General features: G+C 45.1%; 1 protein-coding gene across 1 annotated transcript in view; it reads right to left on the minus strand.

The window, feature by feature from the left end:
- npy8ar (neuropeptide Y receptor Y8a) overlaps positions 1 to 9,637 on the minus strand; it is a 15,068-nt gene extending 5,431 nt beyond the window's left edge. The window contains exons 1-3 of the mRNA XM_053339562.1: positions 9,596 to 9,637; positions 6,670 to 6,993; positions 3,581 to 3,822 (exon numbers count right to left, since the gene is read on the minus strand). Of these exons, the coding sequence (XP_053195537.1) occupies positions 3,581 to 3,822; positions 6,670 to 6,993; positions 9,596 to 9,637 (608 nt within the window). The remainder of the gene's footprint in view (positions 1 to 3,580; positions 3,823 to 6,669; positions 6,994 to 9,595) is intronic.
- Between the last annotated feature and the right edge of the window lie 11,444 nt (positions 9,638 to 21,081).

Genomic DNA, 21,081 nt, shown 5'->3' on the forward strand with positions numbered 1-21,081 from the left:
GAAACTTTCCCGGAAACTTTCCCAGCGCTCTCTGAGCTTAAGAAAACAACAATAGAAGCATCGTCTCTGCTCCAATAAGCACAAGTTCAAAGGAAGCTGCGTTTTACTTTGAAACTCTGCTCAGACAGGAAGTGATTGTTCTTCTATTAAATATATAAATATACTGCTGATGGGTTAGTCACATGGGTCTTTACTGTATGTTAAGTGGGAGGGAGGAAGGAGGGGAGGAAAGGGAAGAAGGAAGGAAAGGAGGGAGGGAGGAAGGAAAGGAGGGAGGGAGGAAGGAAGAGAGGGGGAAGGGAGGGAGGGAGGAAGGAAGGAAGGAAGGAAGGAAGGAAAGGAGTAAGGAGGGAGGGAGGAAGGAAAGGAGTAAAGAGGGAGGAGGGAGAGAAGGAGAAAATGAAAGGAGTAAAAGAGGGAGGAAGGAAGGAAGGAGAGAAGGAAAGGAGTAAAATAGGGAGGAAGGAAGGAAGGAAGGAGAGAAGGAAAGGAGGGAATGAAGGAAAGAAAGGAGGGAGGGAGGGAGGAAGGAAGGAAGGAAAGGAGGGAGGGAGGAAGGAAAGGAGGAAAGCAAGGAAGGAAGGAAGGAAGGAAAAGAGGGAGGGAGGAAGGAAGGAAGGAAAGGAAGAAGGGAGGGAGGAAGGAAGGAAGGAAAGAATGAAAGGAGGGGGGGAGGAAGGAAGGAAAGAAGGAAGGAAAGGAAGGGAGGAAGGATGGAAGGAAAGGAAGGGAGGAAGGAAGGCCAGAGGAATGGAGGAAGGAAAGGAAGCTCAATAGAAGTGTAATGTGTGTAGTGTGTGTTTATGTGTCAATGCATCGTGTTGCCGTTAGGGAGGGAAGGAGGGAGGGAGGAAGGAAGGAGAGAGGAAGGGAGGAAGCGACGCTGCAACGTGTTGCCGTTAGAAACTAGTTGACAGGTTTGTAAAAGTGTGAATCTCTGAGTGACACTCAGCGATGTGTGAACCATGTTTATATAAAACTTAATTATCACATTACAGGATCAGACATGACGCACATATCAACATATCAACATACTAACCTTCATCAGATAAAAAAACAAAGTGTGATGAAGTGAACGAGGCAAAGGAAGAGAAACGTCACTGTGATGGTGGGAAGTCGCCTTTTCAAAATAAAGTTACAATAAATTTAAACTAATGAATCATTTCTTTGAATTGATTTGAAAGTTTTATTGATCTTCAGCTGAGAGTTTCAGAGCTGCAGAGTTTAGGAAGGAAGGAAGGGAGGGAGGAAATGTCTTCCTTCCTTTCTTCCTTTCTTCCTTCCTTCCTTCCTCCCTTCCTTCCTTCCTTCTCTCCTTCCTTTATTCATTCCTTTCTTCCTCATTTCCTTCCTTCCTTCCTTTATTCATTCCTTCCTTCCTTCCAAAGTTTTTATGGTTACACCACTTGGACATTTTTGCCATAATCCTCTAATATGTTCTCCTTCCTTCCTTCCTTCCTTCTGTCCTTCCTTCCTTCCTTCCAAGATGTTCACATTTTAACCCTTTAAATTTAAACTAAACCACATGGAGACAGTTAAACATCCGTGTAAAGTTTTCCTGAAGTTGGAAAATAAACCTTAAATTAAATCTAAGTTAGAGTTTTTATTCCTGGTGTTGGTTTTACTGACAGGTCGAAGCTCTCTGACGGATCACGAGCTGAACTACTTCAAACGCTCGGCTGCTCTTACAGACTCTAAATCTCGAATTTGAAGAAGTCAGATCAATTTTTATTTGTATAACCTCGACAACAACAGATCCTAAATTAGCCTCGGGGGGTTTTACAGCTTCCTCTGTCCTCAGAATATCGATTTCAATAAGGAAAAAAAAAGCCTTTTAATATGTAAGAGCAGCAGAGGAGCGATCCGTCTGCTACAGAATAATACAAGAAAGACAAATAACAGAAACACAGCATGAAAACTGAATGATAATGGATTTATAACAGGGTTGGTTATCACAGTCATTAGAGGTCGGCCTCTAGGGGGCGCTGCTGTTAAGCTCTGCGGTGTTTCTCTTTTTACACAATGAGTTTATAATAAAACCATAATTACCATTAACTACTACTATTACAGTCTACAGTTAGCCAGTTAGCTGAGTTAGCCACCAAGCTAGCCGCTGAGTTAGCCACCGAGCTAGCAGCTGAGTTAGCCACTGAGTTAGCCGCCAAGCTAACAGCCGAGCTAGCAGCAGAAAGCTCTCAGACGTAGCGTCCATGTTTCTGGTAGAGGTGACCAAGTCTGGTCTGAGTGTTGTAGCTGCTATCTCTGGTGGGAAGATCAGTTGCTGTCCAATATCAACAAGCATCTTCCAATCCTGAGCCATGCCCAACTTTCCAAGTTTTGGCTTGGTAGGGGGGTGTTTGGGTTTTGGCTGTCCCTCTCGAATGAATGTTTGAGCTTTGATGGAGTTGGATGCCCTAGGTGAGGAGTTGATGTTGGATCTCTTTGTCTCCAGAGCTGCTGCCAAACTTTTGAGGACCTGGTTGTGCCTCCAAGTGTAGCGCCCCTGTGTGAGGCTGGTTTTACACCCGGTCAAGATGTGCCTAAGGGTAGCTGGAGATGGACAGAGGGGACAGGTTGGATCTTCCCCATACCAGTCCTGGAGGTTTTTTTGAGATGGTAGCACATCGTATGTTGCTCTGATGATAAAGCTTATGGTGCTTGCCTCCATTTCCCAAAGTTGCCTCCAGCTGAGTTCTCTCCTCTCCAGCCCTTCCCATCTGGTCCATTGTCCCTGTTTGGCAAGAGACACAGCCTTTGCATTTCTTCCAGCCTCCTCCTGGTGGCGCACCTCTTCTACCACCATTCTCCTCCTCTCTGAAGTTGAGGCCTTGCTCCAAGATGGTTTTCTTGGTGCAAGCCCAAAGCCTCCTCTTCCCATCTGGACATGCCCCACAATGTCAGTATGCCTTAGAGCTGACATGGCATGCTGTGCTGCGTCTGATGGTGTCCATTTCCGTCCAGTTGCCAGTGGCGGTGCAGCCTTGTTGATGGTCTGGTCTCTGGAGTCCCTCAGCGTCAATAGGAGCCTTACTTTAGAGCACTTGTACTCTTCAACAAGGCTTGTAATTGGTAGCTGAAGGACTCCTTTGCCGTAGAGACCAATGTTAGTCAAACAGCGAGGAACTCCAAGCCATTTCTTGACATAGGCAGTCATAGTTTGCTCCATCTTTTCCACAGTTGTGATTGGGATGTCGTAGATGGTCAACGGCCGTAATATATCGGGAGTAATATATCAGGATTGATCAGTGTAAAGTTTTTCTGAAGTTGGCAAATAAAGGAGGATAAATAAAGGATCGAAGGAAGGAAGGATGGAAGGAAGAGGAGAGAAGACAGTAAGGAAAAATGAAAGGAAGGAAGGAAGGAAGGTAGGAAGGAAGGAAAGACAGGGTTAACCCTAACCCTAACCCTAGGATGTTGAAGGAGAGGAAGAAAGGGAGGATCGAAGGAAGGAAGGAAGGAAGGAAGGAAGGAAGGAAAGAAAGACAGATGGAAGGAAGGAAGGAAGGAAAGACAGATGGAAGGAAGGAAGGAAGGAAGGACAGAAGGAAGGAAGGAAGGAAGGAAGGGAAGAGGAGCTCACCTGAAGGGGTTGGCAGGCAGGCTGATGTTCTGGAAGGGGTCGTTGGTGAGGATGTTGAAGGAGAGGAAGGGCAGAGAGATGAAGCAGGCGACCAGCCAGGTGAGACCCACGGCCAGGTAGGAGTGACCGGCGGCGGGGGACCAGCCGGTCGGGTGGAGGATCAGCTGGTGGCGCTCCAACGCGATCAGCACCAGAGAGAAGATGGAGACGGTGACGGACATGCACTGAACGAACGGAGTCACCTGATGGAGAGAGAGATAAACTCAGCTTTACTAGATTTACACTTTTTTAACAGTTCAATCTGTCATTTTTTATTAAGTTTTATGATATAACAGCAGAACAATAGTGACTTTAACGCTTCTGTACTCGAGTCAAGGAAGGAAGGGAGGAAGGAAAGGAGGGAGGAAGCAAAGAAGGTAGGGAGAAAGGAAAAGAGGAGGGAGGGAGGAAGGAAGGACATAAGGACAGAGGAAAGAAAGAAGGGGTGGAAAGAGAGGAAGGAAAGAAAGAGAGAAGGAGGGAGGGAGGAAGGACAGATGGAAGGAAGGAAGGAAAGAAGGGAGAAAGGAAAGAAGGGAGGAAAGGAAAGAAAGAAGGGAGGAAGGAAAGGAAGGAAGGAAATAAGGACAGAGGAAAGAAGGGCAGAAGGAAGGGAGGAAAGAAAGATAGAAGGAGGGAGAGAGGAAGGAAGGAAGGAAGGAAGGTAGGGAGAAAGGAAAAGAGGAGGGAGGGAGAAAGGACAAGAGGAGGGAGGGAGGAAGGAAGGACAGAAGGAAGGGAGGAAGGAAGGGAGGAAGAAAAGAGGTAGGAAGGAAGGAAATGAAGGACAGAGGAAAGAAGGAAGGGTGGAAGGTAGGAAGGAGGGAAGAAAGAAGGAAGGAGGGAGAGAGGGAGAAAGGAAAAGAGGAAGGGTGGAAGGAAGGAAAAAAGGGAGGACAGAGGAAAGAAGGAAGGGAGGAAGGAAGGAAAGAAGGACAGAGGAAAGAAGGAAGGAAGGAAGGAAGGAAGGAAGGAAGGAGAGAGGAAAGAAAGAAAGAGATCCTAAATGTAGCATATAGTAAAGGGGAAGGTGTTTACAGGTTAAACAGTTGGCCCCATTATTAAAGCCCCACAGACCAATGCGTCTCCTAGCAACGTAAGCTCTCTGTTGTCAATCAACCGTTACCATGGAAACGGATGCTGGCAAGACCCGGACCCTGTTACAACTGTGTCCAGAACTGTTTGATCATCAGTACAATAGCTGCACTGTGTTTAGAGGTTACACCAAAGGACATTTCAGTTTGACTTTAATCATTAAATAAACATATTTCTGTGTGTGTGTGTGTGTGTGTGTGTGTGTGTGTGTGTGTGTGTGTGTGTGTGTGTGTGTGTGTGTGTGTGTGTGTGTGTTACTGTGTGTATGTGTGTGTGTGTGTGTGTGTGTGTGTGTTTCCAGTGTTCAGTGATGGAGAACTGGATCCACATTTAAAGTAGATGATCAGCTTCTATTCAGCTTCCTTTCCTTCCTCCCTTCCTTCCTTCCTTCCTTCCTTCCTCCTTCTTTCCTTTCCTTCCCTCCTTTCTTTCTTCCTCCCTCCTTCCTTTCCTCCCTTCCTTCCTCCCTCCTATCCTTCTTTCCTTTCCTTCCTTCCTCCCTCTATCCCACCTTCCTTCCCTCCTTTCCTGCCTGCCTGCCTTCCTTCCTTCCTTCCTCCCACCCTCCCTCTCTCCGTCCCTTCCTTCCTCCCTTCCTCCTTCCCTCCTTTCCTTCCTCCTTCCCTCCCTCCTTTCCTTCCTTCTTTCCTTTCCTTTCATCCTTCCTCCCCCCTTCCTTCCTTCTTTCCTTTCCTTTCCTCCCTTCCTTCCTCCCTCCTATCCTTCTTTCCTTTCCTCCCTTCTTTCCTCCCCCCCTCCCTTCCTTTCCTTTCCTCCTTCCTCCCTCCCTCTCTCCTTTCCTTCTGTCCCTTCTTTCCTCACTTCCTTCCTCCCTCCCTCCCTCTTTTCCTTCCTTCCGTCTTTCTTCCTCCCTTCCTCCCTCCCTCTTCCCTTTCCTCCCTCCTTTCCTTTCATCCCTCCCTTCCTTTCATCGCTCCCGTCCTTCCTTCCTTCCTTCCTTTCTTCCTTCCTTCCTTCCTTCCTTCCTTACTTCCTCCCTCCCTCCCTTTGACTCATTCAGACGCTGAAGCTTCATATCAGCTTCAGATCAACGTTTAAATCCATGTTTCCACAGAAGGAGGACTGTGGATTTAGTCCTCCATCACTTCCTGTAAACATTATGAAGGATCTAACACACACACACACACACACACACACACACACACACACACACACACACACACACACACACACACACACACACACACACACACACACACACACACACACACACACACACACACACACACACACACACACACACACACACACACACACTTCATGATCATTAGAGGAAAGTCATTAGTTGACCTTTCAGTTGACAGAGATGAAGAATTGTGACTCAGGTCAGAGTCAATGTAATGTCCTCAGAAGTGATGGAAATGTGTGTGTGTGTGTGTGTGTGTGTGTGTGTGTGTGTGTGTGTGTGTGTGTGTGTCTGTTTGTGTGTGTGTGTCTCTCTCTCTGTGTCAGTTTGTGTGTGTGTGTGTGTGTATGTGCATCTGTTTGTGTGTGTGTCTGTTTGTGTGTGTGTGTGTGTGTGTGTGTGTCTGTTTGTGTGTGCGTCCAATTGTGTGTGTGTGCCTGTGTGTGTATGTGTGTTTGTGTGTGTCTGTTTGTGTGTGTGTGTGTGTGTATGTGCATCTGTTTGTGTGTGCGTCCAATTGTGTGTGTGCCTGTGTGTGTATGTGTGTTTGTGTGTGTCTGTTTGTGTGTGTGTGTGTGTGTATGTGCATCTGTTTGTGTGTGCGTCCAATTGTGTGTGTGTGCCTGTGTGTGTATGTGTGTTTGTGTGTGTCTGTTTGTGTGTGTGTGTCTGTGTGTCTCTCTCTGTGTCAGTTTGTGTGTGTGTGTGTATCTGCGTGTCTGTGAATGTGTGTGTGTCTCTGTGTGTGCGTGTGTGTCTCTGTCTCTCTGTGTGTATCTGTGTGTGTGTGCGTGTTGCGTTCACTGACCTTACACAGAGCCTCTCCCAGCACCCAGCGGTCCATCAGTGTGTAAATAACGGTGACGGGCAAACACACCACACACATGAGGATGTCCGAGCACGACAGGTTGGCGATCAGGATGTTGGTGACGTTGCGCAACTCCTGTTGCCGGGCGATGATGAACACCAGGCCCGCGTTGCCTAGCAACCCGATGGCTATGACAGCGCTGTACGCCACGATCAAGAAAGTGGCCCCGCCGACCGAGGGAGGGCACTGAGGGGTCTCCGCCCAATCGGAGGCCTCCCAGACGCTGAGGAGGCTGCCGTCGCTGGACATGGCCGAGGAGAGGAGAGGAGAGGGGGAGGAGAGCGGAGGAGGAGAGGAGAGGGGGGTGATGTGTGTCACGGGTCAGGCCGAAGGAGGAGGGGGTGGGGGGGGGGGGGCAAAGACTGGAGGCTGCTGTTAAAGTTCTCCTCCCTGAAAAGTGAACCTGTACGGCCGGATCAAAGTCGAGGAGGAAGTCGAGGAGGCAGGAAACAGGAAGAGAGACGCCTCGCCGATTCAAATATAGATGTTCTGCTTTTCATTCACTGCCAGCATCCAAGTGATTCAGCTCCTCCGCTCCTCGGCATCAACGTTCCCCTGCAACACACAAAGAAAGAAAGAAAGAAAAAAGAAAGAGGGATGGGGAAAAAACAAAACAAGAGTGAGAATAATGAAAGACAGACGGGGAGAAGCTGAAGAGAGCTCTCCACGGACGGCGAGGCGCGGAGGTGAAGATGAAAGAGAAAGTGAGGCGAGGCTGAGCGGAGCAGGGACTGAAAAAGGAAAGTCGGTATAAAATAAGAAAAGAAAGAAGTTTTAACCTTTCCTTCTCTTTGTGTTCTTCCATCAGACTGTCTCCACAACGCACAACTGCTCCCTCCCTCCTTCCCTTCCTCCCTCCCTCCTTTCCTTCCTTTCCTCCCTGCCTCCCTCCTTTCCTTCCTTCCTCCCTTCTTCCTTCTTTCCTTTCCTCCCTTCCTTCCTCTCTCCCTCCTTTCCTTTCCTCCCTCCCTCCCTCCTTTCCTTCATTCCTTCTTCCTCCCTCCCTCCTTTCCTTCATTCCTTCTTCCTCCCTCCTTTCCTTTCCCTTCCTCCCTTCCTTCTTCCTCCCTCCCTCCCTCCCTCCCTCCCTCCCTCCTTTCCTTTCCCTTCCTCCCTTCCTTCTTCCTCCCTCCCTCCCTCTCTCCTTTCCTCCCTTCCTTCCTCCCTGAAGAAAGAAAAAAAGAAGTTTTAACCTTTCCTTCTCTTTGTGTTCTTCCTTCAGACTGTCTCCACGACGCACAGCTGTTCCCTCCCTCCCTCCCTCTCTCCCTCTCTCCTTTCCTTTCTTCCTCTCTCCTTTCCTTCCTTCCTTCCTCCCTGAAGAAAGAAAAAAAAAGTTTTAACCTTTCCTTCTCTTTGTGTTCTTCCTTCAGACTGTCTCCACGACGCACAGCTGCTCCCTCCCTCCTTTCCTTCCTTTCTTCCTCCTTCCTTCCTTCCTTCCTTCCTTCCTTCCTCCTTTCCTTCCTCCCTCCTTCCTTCCTCTTATCCTTCATTCCTTCCTTCCTTCCTTCTTCGCTCCCTCCTTTCCTTCTTTTCCTCCCTGCCTCCCTCCTTTCCTTCCTTCCTCCCTTCTTCCTCCCTTCCTTCCTCTCTCCCTCCTTTCCTTCCTTTCTCCCTCCCTCCTTTCCTTCCTTCCTTCCTTCCTCCCTCCCTCCTTTCCTTCCTTTCCTCCCTGCCTCCCTCCTTTCCTTTCCTTTCCTCCCTTCCTTCTTCCTTCTTTCCTCTTTCCTTTCCTTCCTCCCTCCCCCTTTCTTCTTTCCTTTCCTCCCTTCTTCCCTCCTTTCCTTCTTCCCCCCTTCCTTCTTTCCTTTCCTCCCTTCTTCCCTCCTCCCTTCTTTCCTTTCCTTCCTCCCTTCTTTCCTTTCCTTCCTCCCTTCCTTTCCTTCCTTCTTCCTCCCTCCCTCCCTCCCTCTCTCCTTTCCTCCCTTCTTCCCTCCTTTCCTTCATTCCTTCTTCCTCCCTTCCTCTTTCCTTTCCTTTCCTCCCTTCCTTCTTTCTTCCTTCCTCTTTCCTTTCCTTCCTCCCTTCCTTTCCTTCCTCCTTCCTCCTCCCTTCCTTTCCTTCCTTCCTCCCTGAAGAAAGAAAAAAAGAAGTTTTAACCTTTCCTTCTCTTTGTGTTCTTTCTTCAGACTGTCTCCACGACGCACAGCTGTTCCCTCCCTCCTTTCCTTCCTTCCTTCCTCCTTCCTTCCTTCCTTTCCTTCCTTCTTCCTCCCTCCCTCCCTCCCTCCCTCCCTTTCTTCCTTCCTCCCTGAAGAAAGAACAAAAGAAGTTTTAACCTTTCCTTCTCTTTGTGTTCTTCCTTCAGACTGTCTCCACGACGCACAGCTGTTCCCTCCCTCCCTCCCTCCCTCCCTCTCTCCTTTCCTCCCTCCCTCTCTCCTTTCCTTCCTTCCTCCCTGAAGAAAGAAAAAAAAAAGTTTTAACCTTTCCTTCTCTTTGTGTTCTTCCTTCAGTCTGTCTCCACGACGCACAGCTGCTCATTAACATACAGCATTGTTGGTTTAATTGCACATCAAACAGTTCAGTTCACCAGAGACGAGAAACACTCAGATGAACTGATCGGTTGTGAAGTGCACGTACGAAGTGCTTCAACTGAATCTGAGGCATTCATCTTTTCTTTTATTCTCTCCAAGTACTTTCAATCTAAAAACCCCTCAGAGACCGTTTACCTCACAGTCACTAAAACATTCACGTTGTCTAGTAGACGGACAAAAAGAGCAAAAACCCCCAAAAGTCCAACTGAGGATAAATTGGATTTTTGTCAACTGCAGCAGATTGAGAGGAAAACAACCTGGACCTGATATTTAACTGATTCATATGAGTCCAATATTCTCTCTTTTAGCTCTGTTTTTACTCTCCACCAGCTCCTGAGGGAAATATATAAATCAGGGGTGTCAAACATGAGGCCCGTGGGCCAGAACCGGCCGGCCGATGGGTGCAGTCCGGCCCACTTTCCTTCCTGTGTTGTTTTCCTTCCTTCCATTTTTCCTTCCTATCTTCTTTTTCTCCTTTCTTCCTTCCTTCCTTCCATCTGTCCTTCCTTCCTTCCTTCCATCTGTCTTTCCTTCCTGCCTTCTGTCCTTCCTTCCATCTGTCTTTCCTTCCTTCCCTTCTTATTACCTTCCTTTCTTCCATCTGTCCTTCCTTCCTTCCCTTCTTATTTCCTTCCTTTCTTCCATCTGTCCTTCCTTCCTTGCTTCTGCCTGTCTTTCCTTCCTTCCTTTCTTATTTCCTTCCTTCCTTCCTTCCATCTGTCCTTCCTTCCTTCCTTCCATCTGTCTTTCCTTCCTTCCCTTCTTATTTCCTTCCTTTCTTCCATCTGTCCTTCCTTCCTTCCCTTCTTATTTCCTTCCTTTCTTCCATCTGTCCTTCCTTCCTTGCTTCTGCCTGTCTTTCCTTCCTTCCTTCCTTCCTTCCATCTGTCCTTCCTACCTTTCTTCCCTCCTTCCTTTTGCCTGTATTTCTGTCCTTCCTTCCTTGCTTCTTATTTCCTTCCTTTCTTCCATCTGTCCTTCCTTCCTTGCTTCTGCCTGTCTTTCCTTCCTTCCTTTCTTATTTCCTTCCTTCCTTCCTTCCTTCCATCTGTCCTTCCTACCTTTCTTCCCTCCTTCCTTTTGCCTGTATTTCTGTCCTTCCCTTCCTATTTTCTTCCTTCCTTCCTTCCTTCCCTCCCTCCATCTTTTTAATGATCCGGCCCTTGACAAAAGAGCAAAAACCCCAAAAGTCCAACTGAGGATAAATTGGATTTTTGTCAACTGCAGCAGATTGAGAGGAAAACAACCTGGACCTGATTTTAACTGATTCATATGAGTCCAATATTCTCTCTTTTAGCTCTGTTTTTACTCTCCACCAGCTCCTGAGGGAAATATATAAATCAGGGGTGTCAAACATGCGGCCCGTGGGCCAGAACCAGCCCGCCGATGGGTGCAGTCCGGCCCACTTTCCTTCCTGTGTTCTTTTCCTTCCTTCCATTTTTCCTTCCTATCTTCCTTTTCTCCTTTCTTTGTTTCTTCCTTCCTTCCTTCCTTCCATCTGTCTTTCCTTCCTTCCATCTGTCTTTCCTTCCTTCCCTTCTTATTTCCTTCCTTTCTTCCATCTGTCCTTCCTTCCTTGCTTCTTATTTCCTTCCTTTCTTCCATCTGTCCTTCCTTCCTTGCTTCTGCCTGTCTTTCCTTCCTTTCTTATTTCCTTCCTTCCTTCCTTCCATTTGTCCTTCCTACCTTTCTTCCCTCCTTCCTTTTGCCTGTATTTCTGTCCTTCCCTTCCTATTTTCTTCCTTCCTTCCATCTGTCCTTCCTTCCATCTGTCTTTCCTTCCTGCCTTCTGTCCTTCCTTCCATCTGTCTTTCCTTCCTTCCCTTCTTATTTCCTTCCTTTCTTCCATCTGTCTTTCCTTCCTTCCCTTCTTATTTCCTTCCTTTCTTCCATCTGTCCTTCCTTCCTTGCTTCTGCCTGTCTTTCCTTCCTTCCTTTCTTATTTCCTTCCTTCCTTCCTTCCTTCCTTCCATTTGTCCTTCCTACCTTTCTTCCCTCCTTCCTTTTGCCTGTATTTCTGTCCTTCCCTTCCTATTTTCTTCCTTCCTTGCTTCCTTCCCTCCCTCCATCTTTTTAATGATCCGGCCCTTGACAAAAGAGCAAAAACCCCAAAAGTCCAACTGAGGATAAATTGGATTTTTGTCAACTGCAGCAGATTGAGAGGAAAACAACCTGGACCTGATTTTAACTGATTCATATGAGTCCAATATTCTCTCTTTTAGCTCAGTTTTTACTCCTGAGGGAGATATCTAAATGCTCCGCTACTATAAAGCTTTATAGTGAGTATCAGAGAAGACATGTTATAGAAGTATGAGTTATAGGTACTTGAACACATCACACAGTAAAAAGTGCAGCAAACAGTTTAACCATCAGAACACTTTTGGAAACTTCAACAAAAACACTTTTCAGAGCAGCTGGTCAGATTTAGTGCTGAGCAGGTAGAGTACAGTTTCAAACGATGCTATGAGAGCGCTGAGACTGAACCAGAACAGTAAAGTAGCAGCTAAACAATGAGCTGAAAGTCAACTATAAAGCTCTGTAAAGCCGAGAGGAGTTTCAGAGTCTCTGTAAGTATTGATTACAGCTGAAAGCCGCCGAGCCTAACAGCCGAGTTAGCCGCCGAGCTAGCAGCTAAGCTAGCAGCAGAAAGCTCTCAGACATAGCCTCCATGTTTCTTGTAGTTTCTGACTTTGATTGACAGGTGACACGTGGTAAGGGGCGGGGCTTCAGCAGACTCGGAGGCCACGCCCACAGCGTTTGGGAGCAGAGAAAGAGGCTGATTTTTACACAACTTTGAAGCCTAATTTCATATATTTGGCGATTTTTTTAATCATTCAAATTTGGCAGGGTGGTTAACAACACACTTTTCTGTGGTATGTCAAACTCAGAACACATATTTATTCTTACTTTACACAGACTTTAAAGGGTGCACTTTTTCCAGTGTGACCCTTTGTAGGTCTACTCAACCATTTGGGTTCAATAGATTTAGTTTTTGACCAGATATGTCATAGGTTGTGTTCTGGTTGCTATAGATACAGATTGTGCTATGGTTGCTATAGATACAGATTGTGCTATGGTTGCTATAGATACAGATTGTGCTATGGTTGCTATAGATACAGGTTGTGTTACGGTTGCTATAGATACAGGTTGTGTTATGGTTGCTATAGATACGGGTTGTTCTATCGTTGCTATGGATACAGGTTGTTCTATGGTTGCTACGGATACAGGTTGTGTTACGGTTGCTATAGATACAGGTTGTGTTACGGTCGCTATAGATACAGGTTGTGTTACGGTCGCTATAGATACAGGTTGTTCTATGGTTGCCATAGATACAGGTTGTTCTATGGTTGCTATAGATACAGGTTGTTCTATGGTTGCCATAGATACAGGTTGTTCTATGGTTGCTATAGATACAGGTTGTGTTCTGGTTGCTATAGATACAGGTTGTGTTACGGTCGCTATAGATACAGGTTGTGTTATGGTTGCTATAGATACAGGTTGTTCTATGGTTGCTATAGATACAGGTTGTGCTATGGTTGCTATAGATACAGGTTGTGCTATGGTTGCTATAGATACAGGTGGTGTTATGGTTGCTATAGATACAGGTGGTGTTATGGTTGCTATAGATACAGGTGGTGTTATGGTTGCTATAGATACAGGTTGTGTTACGGTTGCTATAGATACAGGTTGTATTATAGTTGCTATAGATACAGGTTGTGTTATAGTTGCTATAGATACAGATTGTTCTATGGTTGCTATAGATACGGGTCGTGCTGACATCAGAGATCCCGCTGGAGACATTTTTTGAAGCTTCAGTTTCATTCTTTCATCTAAACAACATTTTCTTGGCGTGAGCTACGAAGGGTTAAAGCAGCAGTCAGTCTCGGTGTGACCTACGAAGGGTTAAAGCAGCAGTCAGTCTCGGTGTGACCTACGAAGAGTTAAAGCAGCAGTCAGTCTCGGTGTGACCTACGAAGGGTTAAAGCAGCAGTCAGTCTCGGTGTGACCTACGAAGAGTTAAAGCAGCAGTCAGTCTCTGTGTGACCTACGAAGGGTTAAAGCAGCAGTCAGGCGTCTCATGTGAACAGATATAAAGTGAAAGAGGTTTCTCCTCTCTGCAGTCATTCTCTCCCTGGATCATCTGTTCACTTCCTGCTGTTTTAGGGAAGCTCAGCGTTTCCTCAGGGAGCCGTCTCACCCTGGACTCTCACTCTTTGAACTGCTGCCTTCAGGCAAACACCTCAGGACACTCAGAGTACACATTATTAAAATTCTGTTTTTATACTGAAGCCATAACTGCACTATTATTATTACCATTATTAAACACTTATTGTTGTTTTCTGCACTTTTAAGGACGGCATCTCAATTTCGTTGTGCTTTGTGCAATGATAATAAAGACATACTATTCTATACTATACTGACTATTACTCCTTCAAATGTGCTTTAATGTAAAGTGATGGAGGACAAAAGTCATTTAAAAGTATATGTTCAGCTTCACATCAGTCTCTATAGCATCAAATTCCATCTTAATGTTTCCTATTGAGCTGTGGTTTTCCTTCATTCTTCCTTCCTTCCTCCCCTCCTTTCCTCCCTCCTGTCCTCCTTTCCTTCCTTCCCTCCTTTACTACTTCCTTCTTCTTTCCTCCCTCCCTCTTTTCCTTTTTTCTTCCTTCTTTCCTTTCCTTTCCTTTCCTCCCTCCCTTCCTTCCTCCCTTCCTTCCCCTTTCCTCCCTCCCTATTTTCCTTCATTCTTCCTTATTTCCTTTCCTCCCTTCCTTCCTCCTTTCCTTCCTTCCCTCCTTTCTTCCTCCCTTCCTTGACTCGAGGACAAAAGTCATTTAAAGTAGATGATCAGCTTCTATTGAGCTTCATCAGTGTGAGTTACTATAGTTATTATAGTTACTATGGTAACAGTGTGAGTTATTATATCAGTGATATCTGACACATTTACAGTCTGTTTAACATCAGATTCCCTCTTAGTGTTTCCCTTCCTTCCTTCCTTCCTTCCTTCCTTCCTTCCTTCCTTCCTTCCTTCCTTTCCTCCCTGACACATTTACAGTCTGTTTAACATCACATTCCCTCTTAGTGTTTCCTTTCCTTTCCTTCCTCCTTTCCTTCCTTCCCTCCTTCCTTTCTTCCTTTCTTCCTTTCCTCCCTGACACATTTACAGTCTGTTTAGCATCAGATTCCCTCTTAGTGTTTCCTTTCCTTTCCTTCCTTCCTTCCTTCCTTTCTTCCTTTCCTCCCTGACACATGTACAGTCTATTTAGCATCATATCTCCTCTTAGTGTTTCCTGTTTCTCTGTGGTGGAAGTATAGGAACAAAAAGACTTTGCTACTAAAAACACTGTAACGCTGAAACATAGAAGATGAAGATTTGACTCATCTTCCTCCTCCATCTTCTAGTTCTTTCTTTCTTTCTTTCCTCCCTCATCTTCCTCTTCCTTTCCTTGTTGTTCTTTCTTCCTCCTCCTTTTTTACTTTTGCTCACCTTCCTCCTCTTTCTTCTTTTTTCCTCCTTTTTGTACTTTCTTCCTCCTCTTTCTATCTTTCTTTCTTTCTTTTTTCCTCCTCCATCTTCTTGTTCTTTCTTTCCTCATCTTCGTCTTCCCTTTTCTTCCTTCAATTCTTGCTCTTTCTTCCTTCTTTCCTCATCTTCATCCTCTTTTTTTCTTTCTTTCCTCCTTTTTGTACTGTCTTCCTCCTCTTTCTTTCTTTCTTTCTTTCTTTCTTTCTTTCTTTCCTCCCTCATCTTCCTCTTCCTTTCCTTGTTGTTCTTTCTTCCTCCTCCTTTTTTACTTTTGCTCACCTTCCTCCTCTTTCGTCTTTTTTCCTCCTCTTTCTTTCTTTCTTGCTTTCTTTCTTTCCTCATCTTCCTCTTCCTTTTTCTTCCTTCCTTTCTTGTTCTTTCTTCCTTCTTTCCTCATCTTCATCCTCTTTTTTTCTTTCTTTCCTCCTTTTTGTACTGTCTTCCTCCTCTTTCTTTCTTTCTTTCTTTCTTTCTTTCTTTCAGCTGAAGCTTCATATTAGCTTCAGATTAAACTTTTAAATCCATGTTTCTACAGAAGGAGGACTGTGGATTTAGTCCTCCATCACTTCCTGTAAACATGATGAAGGATCTTCTAATGCTCAGTATGAACAGGAGGAATCATTACAGCAAGAAAAACACACTTCATGTTCATTTGGGCTCCTGAATGTTGTTGAAAAAAAAATGTGTATTTGTCCTTTAAGGGCAGGAACAGACAATATGCAGATAATAATATTATAATAGTTAAAATCCCTGATGAATGGATCCTCATTTCACACAGTGTATTACCATCCTCTAATTACTCTTCTGAACATAATGAGCCTCTAAAACCACACACACACACACAAGCCCATAAACAGACACTATGTCACATTTCCCATAAACAAATGATTACATGCTAATGAATAAAATAAAAAACACACACATGCAGAATTAAATCTCCTCCCTCAACACGGATCTGCGACATGCTTTCTCCCCGTTGGCAAAGTGACTTTCTGCTCTGAGTGAACTGTTTAATTAAGATACAGCTCATTAACAGCCTTCTCCTGTACATCACAGCATCTCCATCCTGCTGGCAACCATACACATCCACTGATTACAGCATTCATCAAATCCTCACCCACATTAGCATACACACACACATACAAGCAAATGGATACAATCAGTTGACAGCCGCCCATTCACTCTGCCAGCCTCCCCCCCCTTTCTCCTGCAGAGCTCCCGTCTGTCGCTCCCACTCTCCTCCAGTTTTCTTTTTTCTCCTCTGACAGCCTTTATGGGCCTCGAGGGACCGAGGCCGCCAAAGAATGACACACACACACACACACACACACACACACACGCTCACAGGTGTTAGCGCCCCGCACATCCACGCTGACTCACTTCTTTCACCCATCCACGCAGGCTTGTGATAACACTCATGAAAAAAAAGCTTCTCCTATCTCTGACGCTCCGAGCATTGCACACAAACTTGCACCTCCCCCCCCCCCCCCCCCCCCCTCTCTGAATGAGCAGATTCAACTCAAACAGAACAACAATCTCACTCAGGTGTGACAACAGCAACAGCAACAGCAACGACCTGACAACCACGTTTCTCCATCTCTACCTTTGGTGACAGTGAAGGCATCACGTACTTGTTGCTAAATCTCCTGGAAGAGAGAGTTATTTCTATTCAATCTATCCCATCCCCTCTTTTTTTCATTTTTTCTCAATTACCTCCGCAGTGCAGCAGCTGTGGGTGCAGATTTGGCATTCATTGGTGAAATTATTGGCAAAAAGGGGCAGCGTGAACACCTGCTTTTGCTGCTTTCATCATAAACTGCTCATTTCTGCCAGGATTTGAGAGAAAGATGGCAAAACAATGTCTGAAACTGGCTCCTCCACCGGCCAGATTAAAAGGAGACATACTCTGCATATTTCTAAGTCTAGATTTGTATTCTGGGGCTCGACTGGAACTGAGAGCGGTATTGTGTTGTCTTCCAATTTGAGCTGTGAAGTTAGTAAGAGTTAGACATTTCAACTGGAACGCCTCAAACCTCAAAAAGTTGGATTTCTGACTCGGAAAGTTGGAAGGAACCCCTGAACTCACCAACCCTGAACTCTAAATCTAAGATAGCTGCAGTGTGTTTGAACAGTGTGGAAGCTGATAGGACTGTCACACTGTAAGCTAAGTACAGCATATCAAATAGACACAGTTTAGATTTTAAGCTGCATTTATCTGGTTTATGGACCAAATCTGGTGTCTCTCTTACTCACCTTGCCTCCCTGTGTGTCTGTCTGGGATAATGACTGACCTGAAGTCACATGACCACCTGATTCATGTCTGCAACGCACATAATTGTTATTTTTAGTTTGCTAGTAATGTGTTTTATGACCCTGATGAAATGTGTCGGTCTATTAATAAAGTTCTTCTCTACTTACAACTGTGAAGTTGTGTTAGACACCTCCACCCTGTTTCTGCAGGGCTGTCACTGAATGAACGCTGTTCAATGAAATCGGAATAAGTGCTCCCCTCCCCTGCACTCGCCTGGCTCAGGCCCTGTTTACGCGACAACGCTCCCAGGTGAAAACAACAAAATATTTTATGGGATGTGCCTTTCGTTTAGACGATGACAGCGTTTTTGAGGCTTAAAAACGCAAAAAAGTGAGCTCCAGTCCTCTGAAATGAAGCCAACCAGGAAGTAACTTAGAGCTGCATTCTATCAAAAGGCCACCAGGGGGCGACCGTCTCTATACAAGTCAATGGAGAATTCACCAACTTCTCACTTGATTTCTAACCTCAGTAAACGTTTTCAAAATGTGTTTATGGTCTCAATCGCTAGTTTAAAGCCTTCTTCAATGCAGTATGATGTTCATTTGGGACATTTTGGCCTCCCTGATTTTATATGTGACGATAAAGCAGGGTATGCATTAGGGGGCGTGGCTACGTCCTGATTGACAGGTTGATTGACCAATGTCCTCGAGATCCAGCCCTCGTAACCATAGCAACCTCCCCGCTCCGCCCATGGCCCCGCCTCATGCCCATATAAGTAGAATTAGTGTTTTTATTTTTTCCCAGCATGCACCTGAAATTTTCAAGATGGCGCTGCCTAGATTAGAAACTATTGGCTTCCGAGCAGCAGTCCACAAACCAATGGATTGCAGCCTTCATTTCAACTTTTCACCCCCATGAATGTTTGAATAATGAATAAGCAGTTACAGCCCTAGAAAGCTCAAGTATTAAACTGTTAATCAGCACTTCTGTCTTATCTGAAATGAAAATTAAAACAATTAAAAAGACAATCATATTACTGCTAATGCTTTTCCACTAGTAGAACTTATTCAGGGGTTATGTTATGTGCTTCTACTCTTGAATAAATCTTCAAAGATATACAGAAAAAAAACCCTATCACCACTTCATAGAGATACTGAACAAACCAATATACTGAATAATTTCATTTTAGCTGGTTTAGTATGTTAAGAGTTGATAAGCAGAGCCAAACACAAAGTAGATTTATAAGCCTGTATGAATCATCCTCTGGGGATCGTGAATGTTTGTGCAAATTTTTCATGGGAACGCGTCCAACAGTTATTGAGATATCAGAGTCTGGATCAAAGTATCGGAGGTTTCTGTCCCTGGAGTCACGCTTGCTAGCACGCCTGGAAAAAAATAATCAATGTAAAATATAAACAAAGTCCCGCCGTGGAGAATCGAATCCTGGCAACGGAGATGTTATTCTGATATTTATCAAAAGGTTACTGTAAACACGGTCTGAGTGGATGATAATGAAACGATGGCTGCTGTTAATCTCACTGAAGCTGCAGACAAGACAGACACATCGATTCAACATGTTCACTCGGAGGAGGACTCACGGGGCATTCAAGGACATATTGTTAAAAGTTACAAAGCCAGGAAGTATTAATAGTTTCCCGCCTGTCCGCCTGCTGCTCCGAGTCTTTTCCTTTCCTTCCTAATCCCTTTTCCTTCCTTCCTTCCTTCCTTCCTTCCTTCCTTCCTTCCTTCCTTCCTTCCTTACTTGTCTTCTTTCCTTTTTTGCCATAATCCTTTTAGAGGATTATGGCAAAAATGTCCAAGTGGTGTAACCATAAAAACTTTGGAAGGAAGGACAGAAGGAAGGAATAAAGGAAGGAAGGAAGGAAGGAAGGAAGGAAGGAGAATATATTAGAGGATTATGGCAAAAATGTCTAAGTGGTGTAACCATAAAAACTTTGGAAGGAAGGACAGAAGGAATGAAGGAAGGGAGGGAGGGAGGGAGGAAGGAAGGAAGGACAGAAGCTGCAGACAGACACATCGATTCAACATGTTCACTCGGAGGAGGACTCACGGGGCATTCAAGGACATATTGTTAAGAGTTACAAAGCCAGGAAGTATTAATAGTTTCCCGTCTGTCCGCCTGCTGCTCCGAGTCTTTTCCTTTCCTTCCTAATCCCTTTTCCTTCCTTCCTTCCTTCCTTTCTTCCTTCCTTCCTTGTCCTTTTTTGCCATAATCCTTTTAGAGGATTATGGCAAAAATGTCCAAGTGGTATAACCATAAAAACTTTGGAAGGAAGGAAGGAAGGAAGGAAGGAAGGAATAAACGAAGGAAGGAAGGAAGGAAGGGAGGAATAAACGAAGGAAGGAAGGAAGGAATAAAGGAAGGAATAAAGGAAGGAAGGAGAATATATTAGAGGATTATGGCAAAAATGTCTAAGTGGTGTAACCAAAAAAACTTTGGAAGGAAGGACAGAAGGAATGAAGGAAGGGAGGGAGGAAGGAAGGAAGGACAGAAGCTGCAGACAGACACATCGATTCAACATGTTCACTCGGAGGAGGAGGAGGACTCACGGGGCATTCAAGGACATATTGTTAAAAGTTACAAAGCCAGGAAGTATTAATAGTGTGATCTGAATACCACCACTGGACCGGCAAGTAATGAAGTAATGAACGTCGGGGTGTGATTGATTGCACAGTCGATGGGAGACTAAAGGAAAAGGGGCGAGACAGGCGCTGGTGTTTGGCTGTGTGGATGAGTTCAGTCCAGGTGAAGGAAGGTCTCATTTTCAGCTGTTCAGGGCAGCCGGAGATGAAACCAGATAAGATAAGAGGAGGTCACATGGTTCCTGTTTTAGGACAAGGAAACCATAAAAGAAAGGAGGGTCATTACGACACTCTGACAGCATTCGATTTTTGCATTAGTGCCAGACTTTGGTGTTACTTCTGTTGAGGTTAACCCTTTATAGGACACTCATTGAAAGGAAAGGAGGAAGGAAGGAAGGAAGGAAGGAAGGATGGAAGGAAGGAAGGAAGGGAAGGAAGGGAGGAAGGGAAGGAAGGGAAGGAAGGGTGGAAGGGAAGGAAGGGAAGGAAGGAAGGAAGGGAAGGAAGGGAAGGAAGGGAAGGAAGGAGGGAGGAAGGAAAGGAAAGGAAGGAAGGATGGAGGAAAGAAGGAAGGAAGGAAGGTACGGGGAGGAAAGAAAGAGAGAAGGAGGGATGGAGGAAAGAAGGAAGGAAGGAAGGTAGGGGGGAGGAAAGAAAGAGGGAAGGAGGGAGGGAGGAAGGGAAGAAAGAAGAACGGAAGGAAGGAAGGAAGAAGAAAGGCGGATGGAGGAAGGAAAGAAGGAAGGAAGGACGGAGGAAGGAAAGAAGGAATAGAGGAGAGAAGGTGGGAGGGAGGAAAGACAGATGGAAGGAAGGAAAGGAAGGAAGGATGGAGGAAATAAGGAACGAGGGAGGGAGAAAGGAAAAGAGGAAGGGAAGAAAGAAGGCAGGGAGAAAGGAAAGGAAGGAAAGAAGGAAGGAAAGAAGGAAGGAAGGAAAGAAGGAAGGATATTATGGGATATTTACAAAAGTCACATGGTTCCTGTTTTAGGACAAGGAAACCATAAAAGAAAGGAGGGTCATTACGACACTCTGACAGCATTCGATTTTTGCATTAGTGCCAGACTTTGGTGTTACTTCTGTTGAGGTTAATGAGGCAGAACTGTCCCGCTATAACCTGTCTGGAAAATGCTTCTACAAAATATATGATGTTTGATTTCTCTTCATGGCTCAACTCAAAACACTGTTTGGTCCAAAAAGCGACATCATCATACAAATACTTCTGCTTTTAATCCATTTAGAGAGAATATATTAGAGGATTATGGTAAAAATGTCTAAGTGGTGTAATCATAAAAAGGGTTAGGTGAGGTTACACCATTTGACATTTTCAGGAGCATTCAGTCTTACTTTTGGTAAAAAAAATGGTGCAAATGTCATTTAAATGATATAAAACCAACAAAAATACTAAATGTACATTTTAAACTTCC

This window comes from Scomber japonicus, chromosome 19 (assembly GCF_027409825.1).
Source record: "Scomber japonicus isolate fScoJap1 chromosome 19, fScoJap1.pri, whole genome shotgun sequence".
In the NCBI taxonomy this organism is placed as follows: domain Eukaryota; kingdom Metazoa; phylum Chordata; class Actinopteri; order Scombriformes; family Scombridae; genus Scomber; species Scomber japonicus.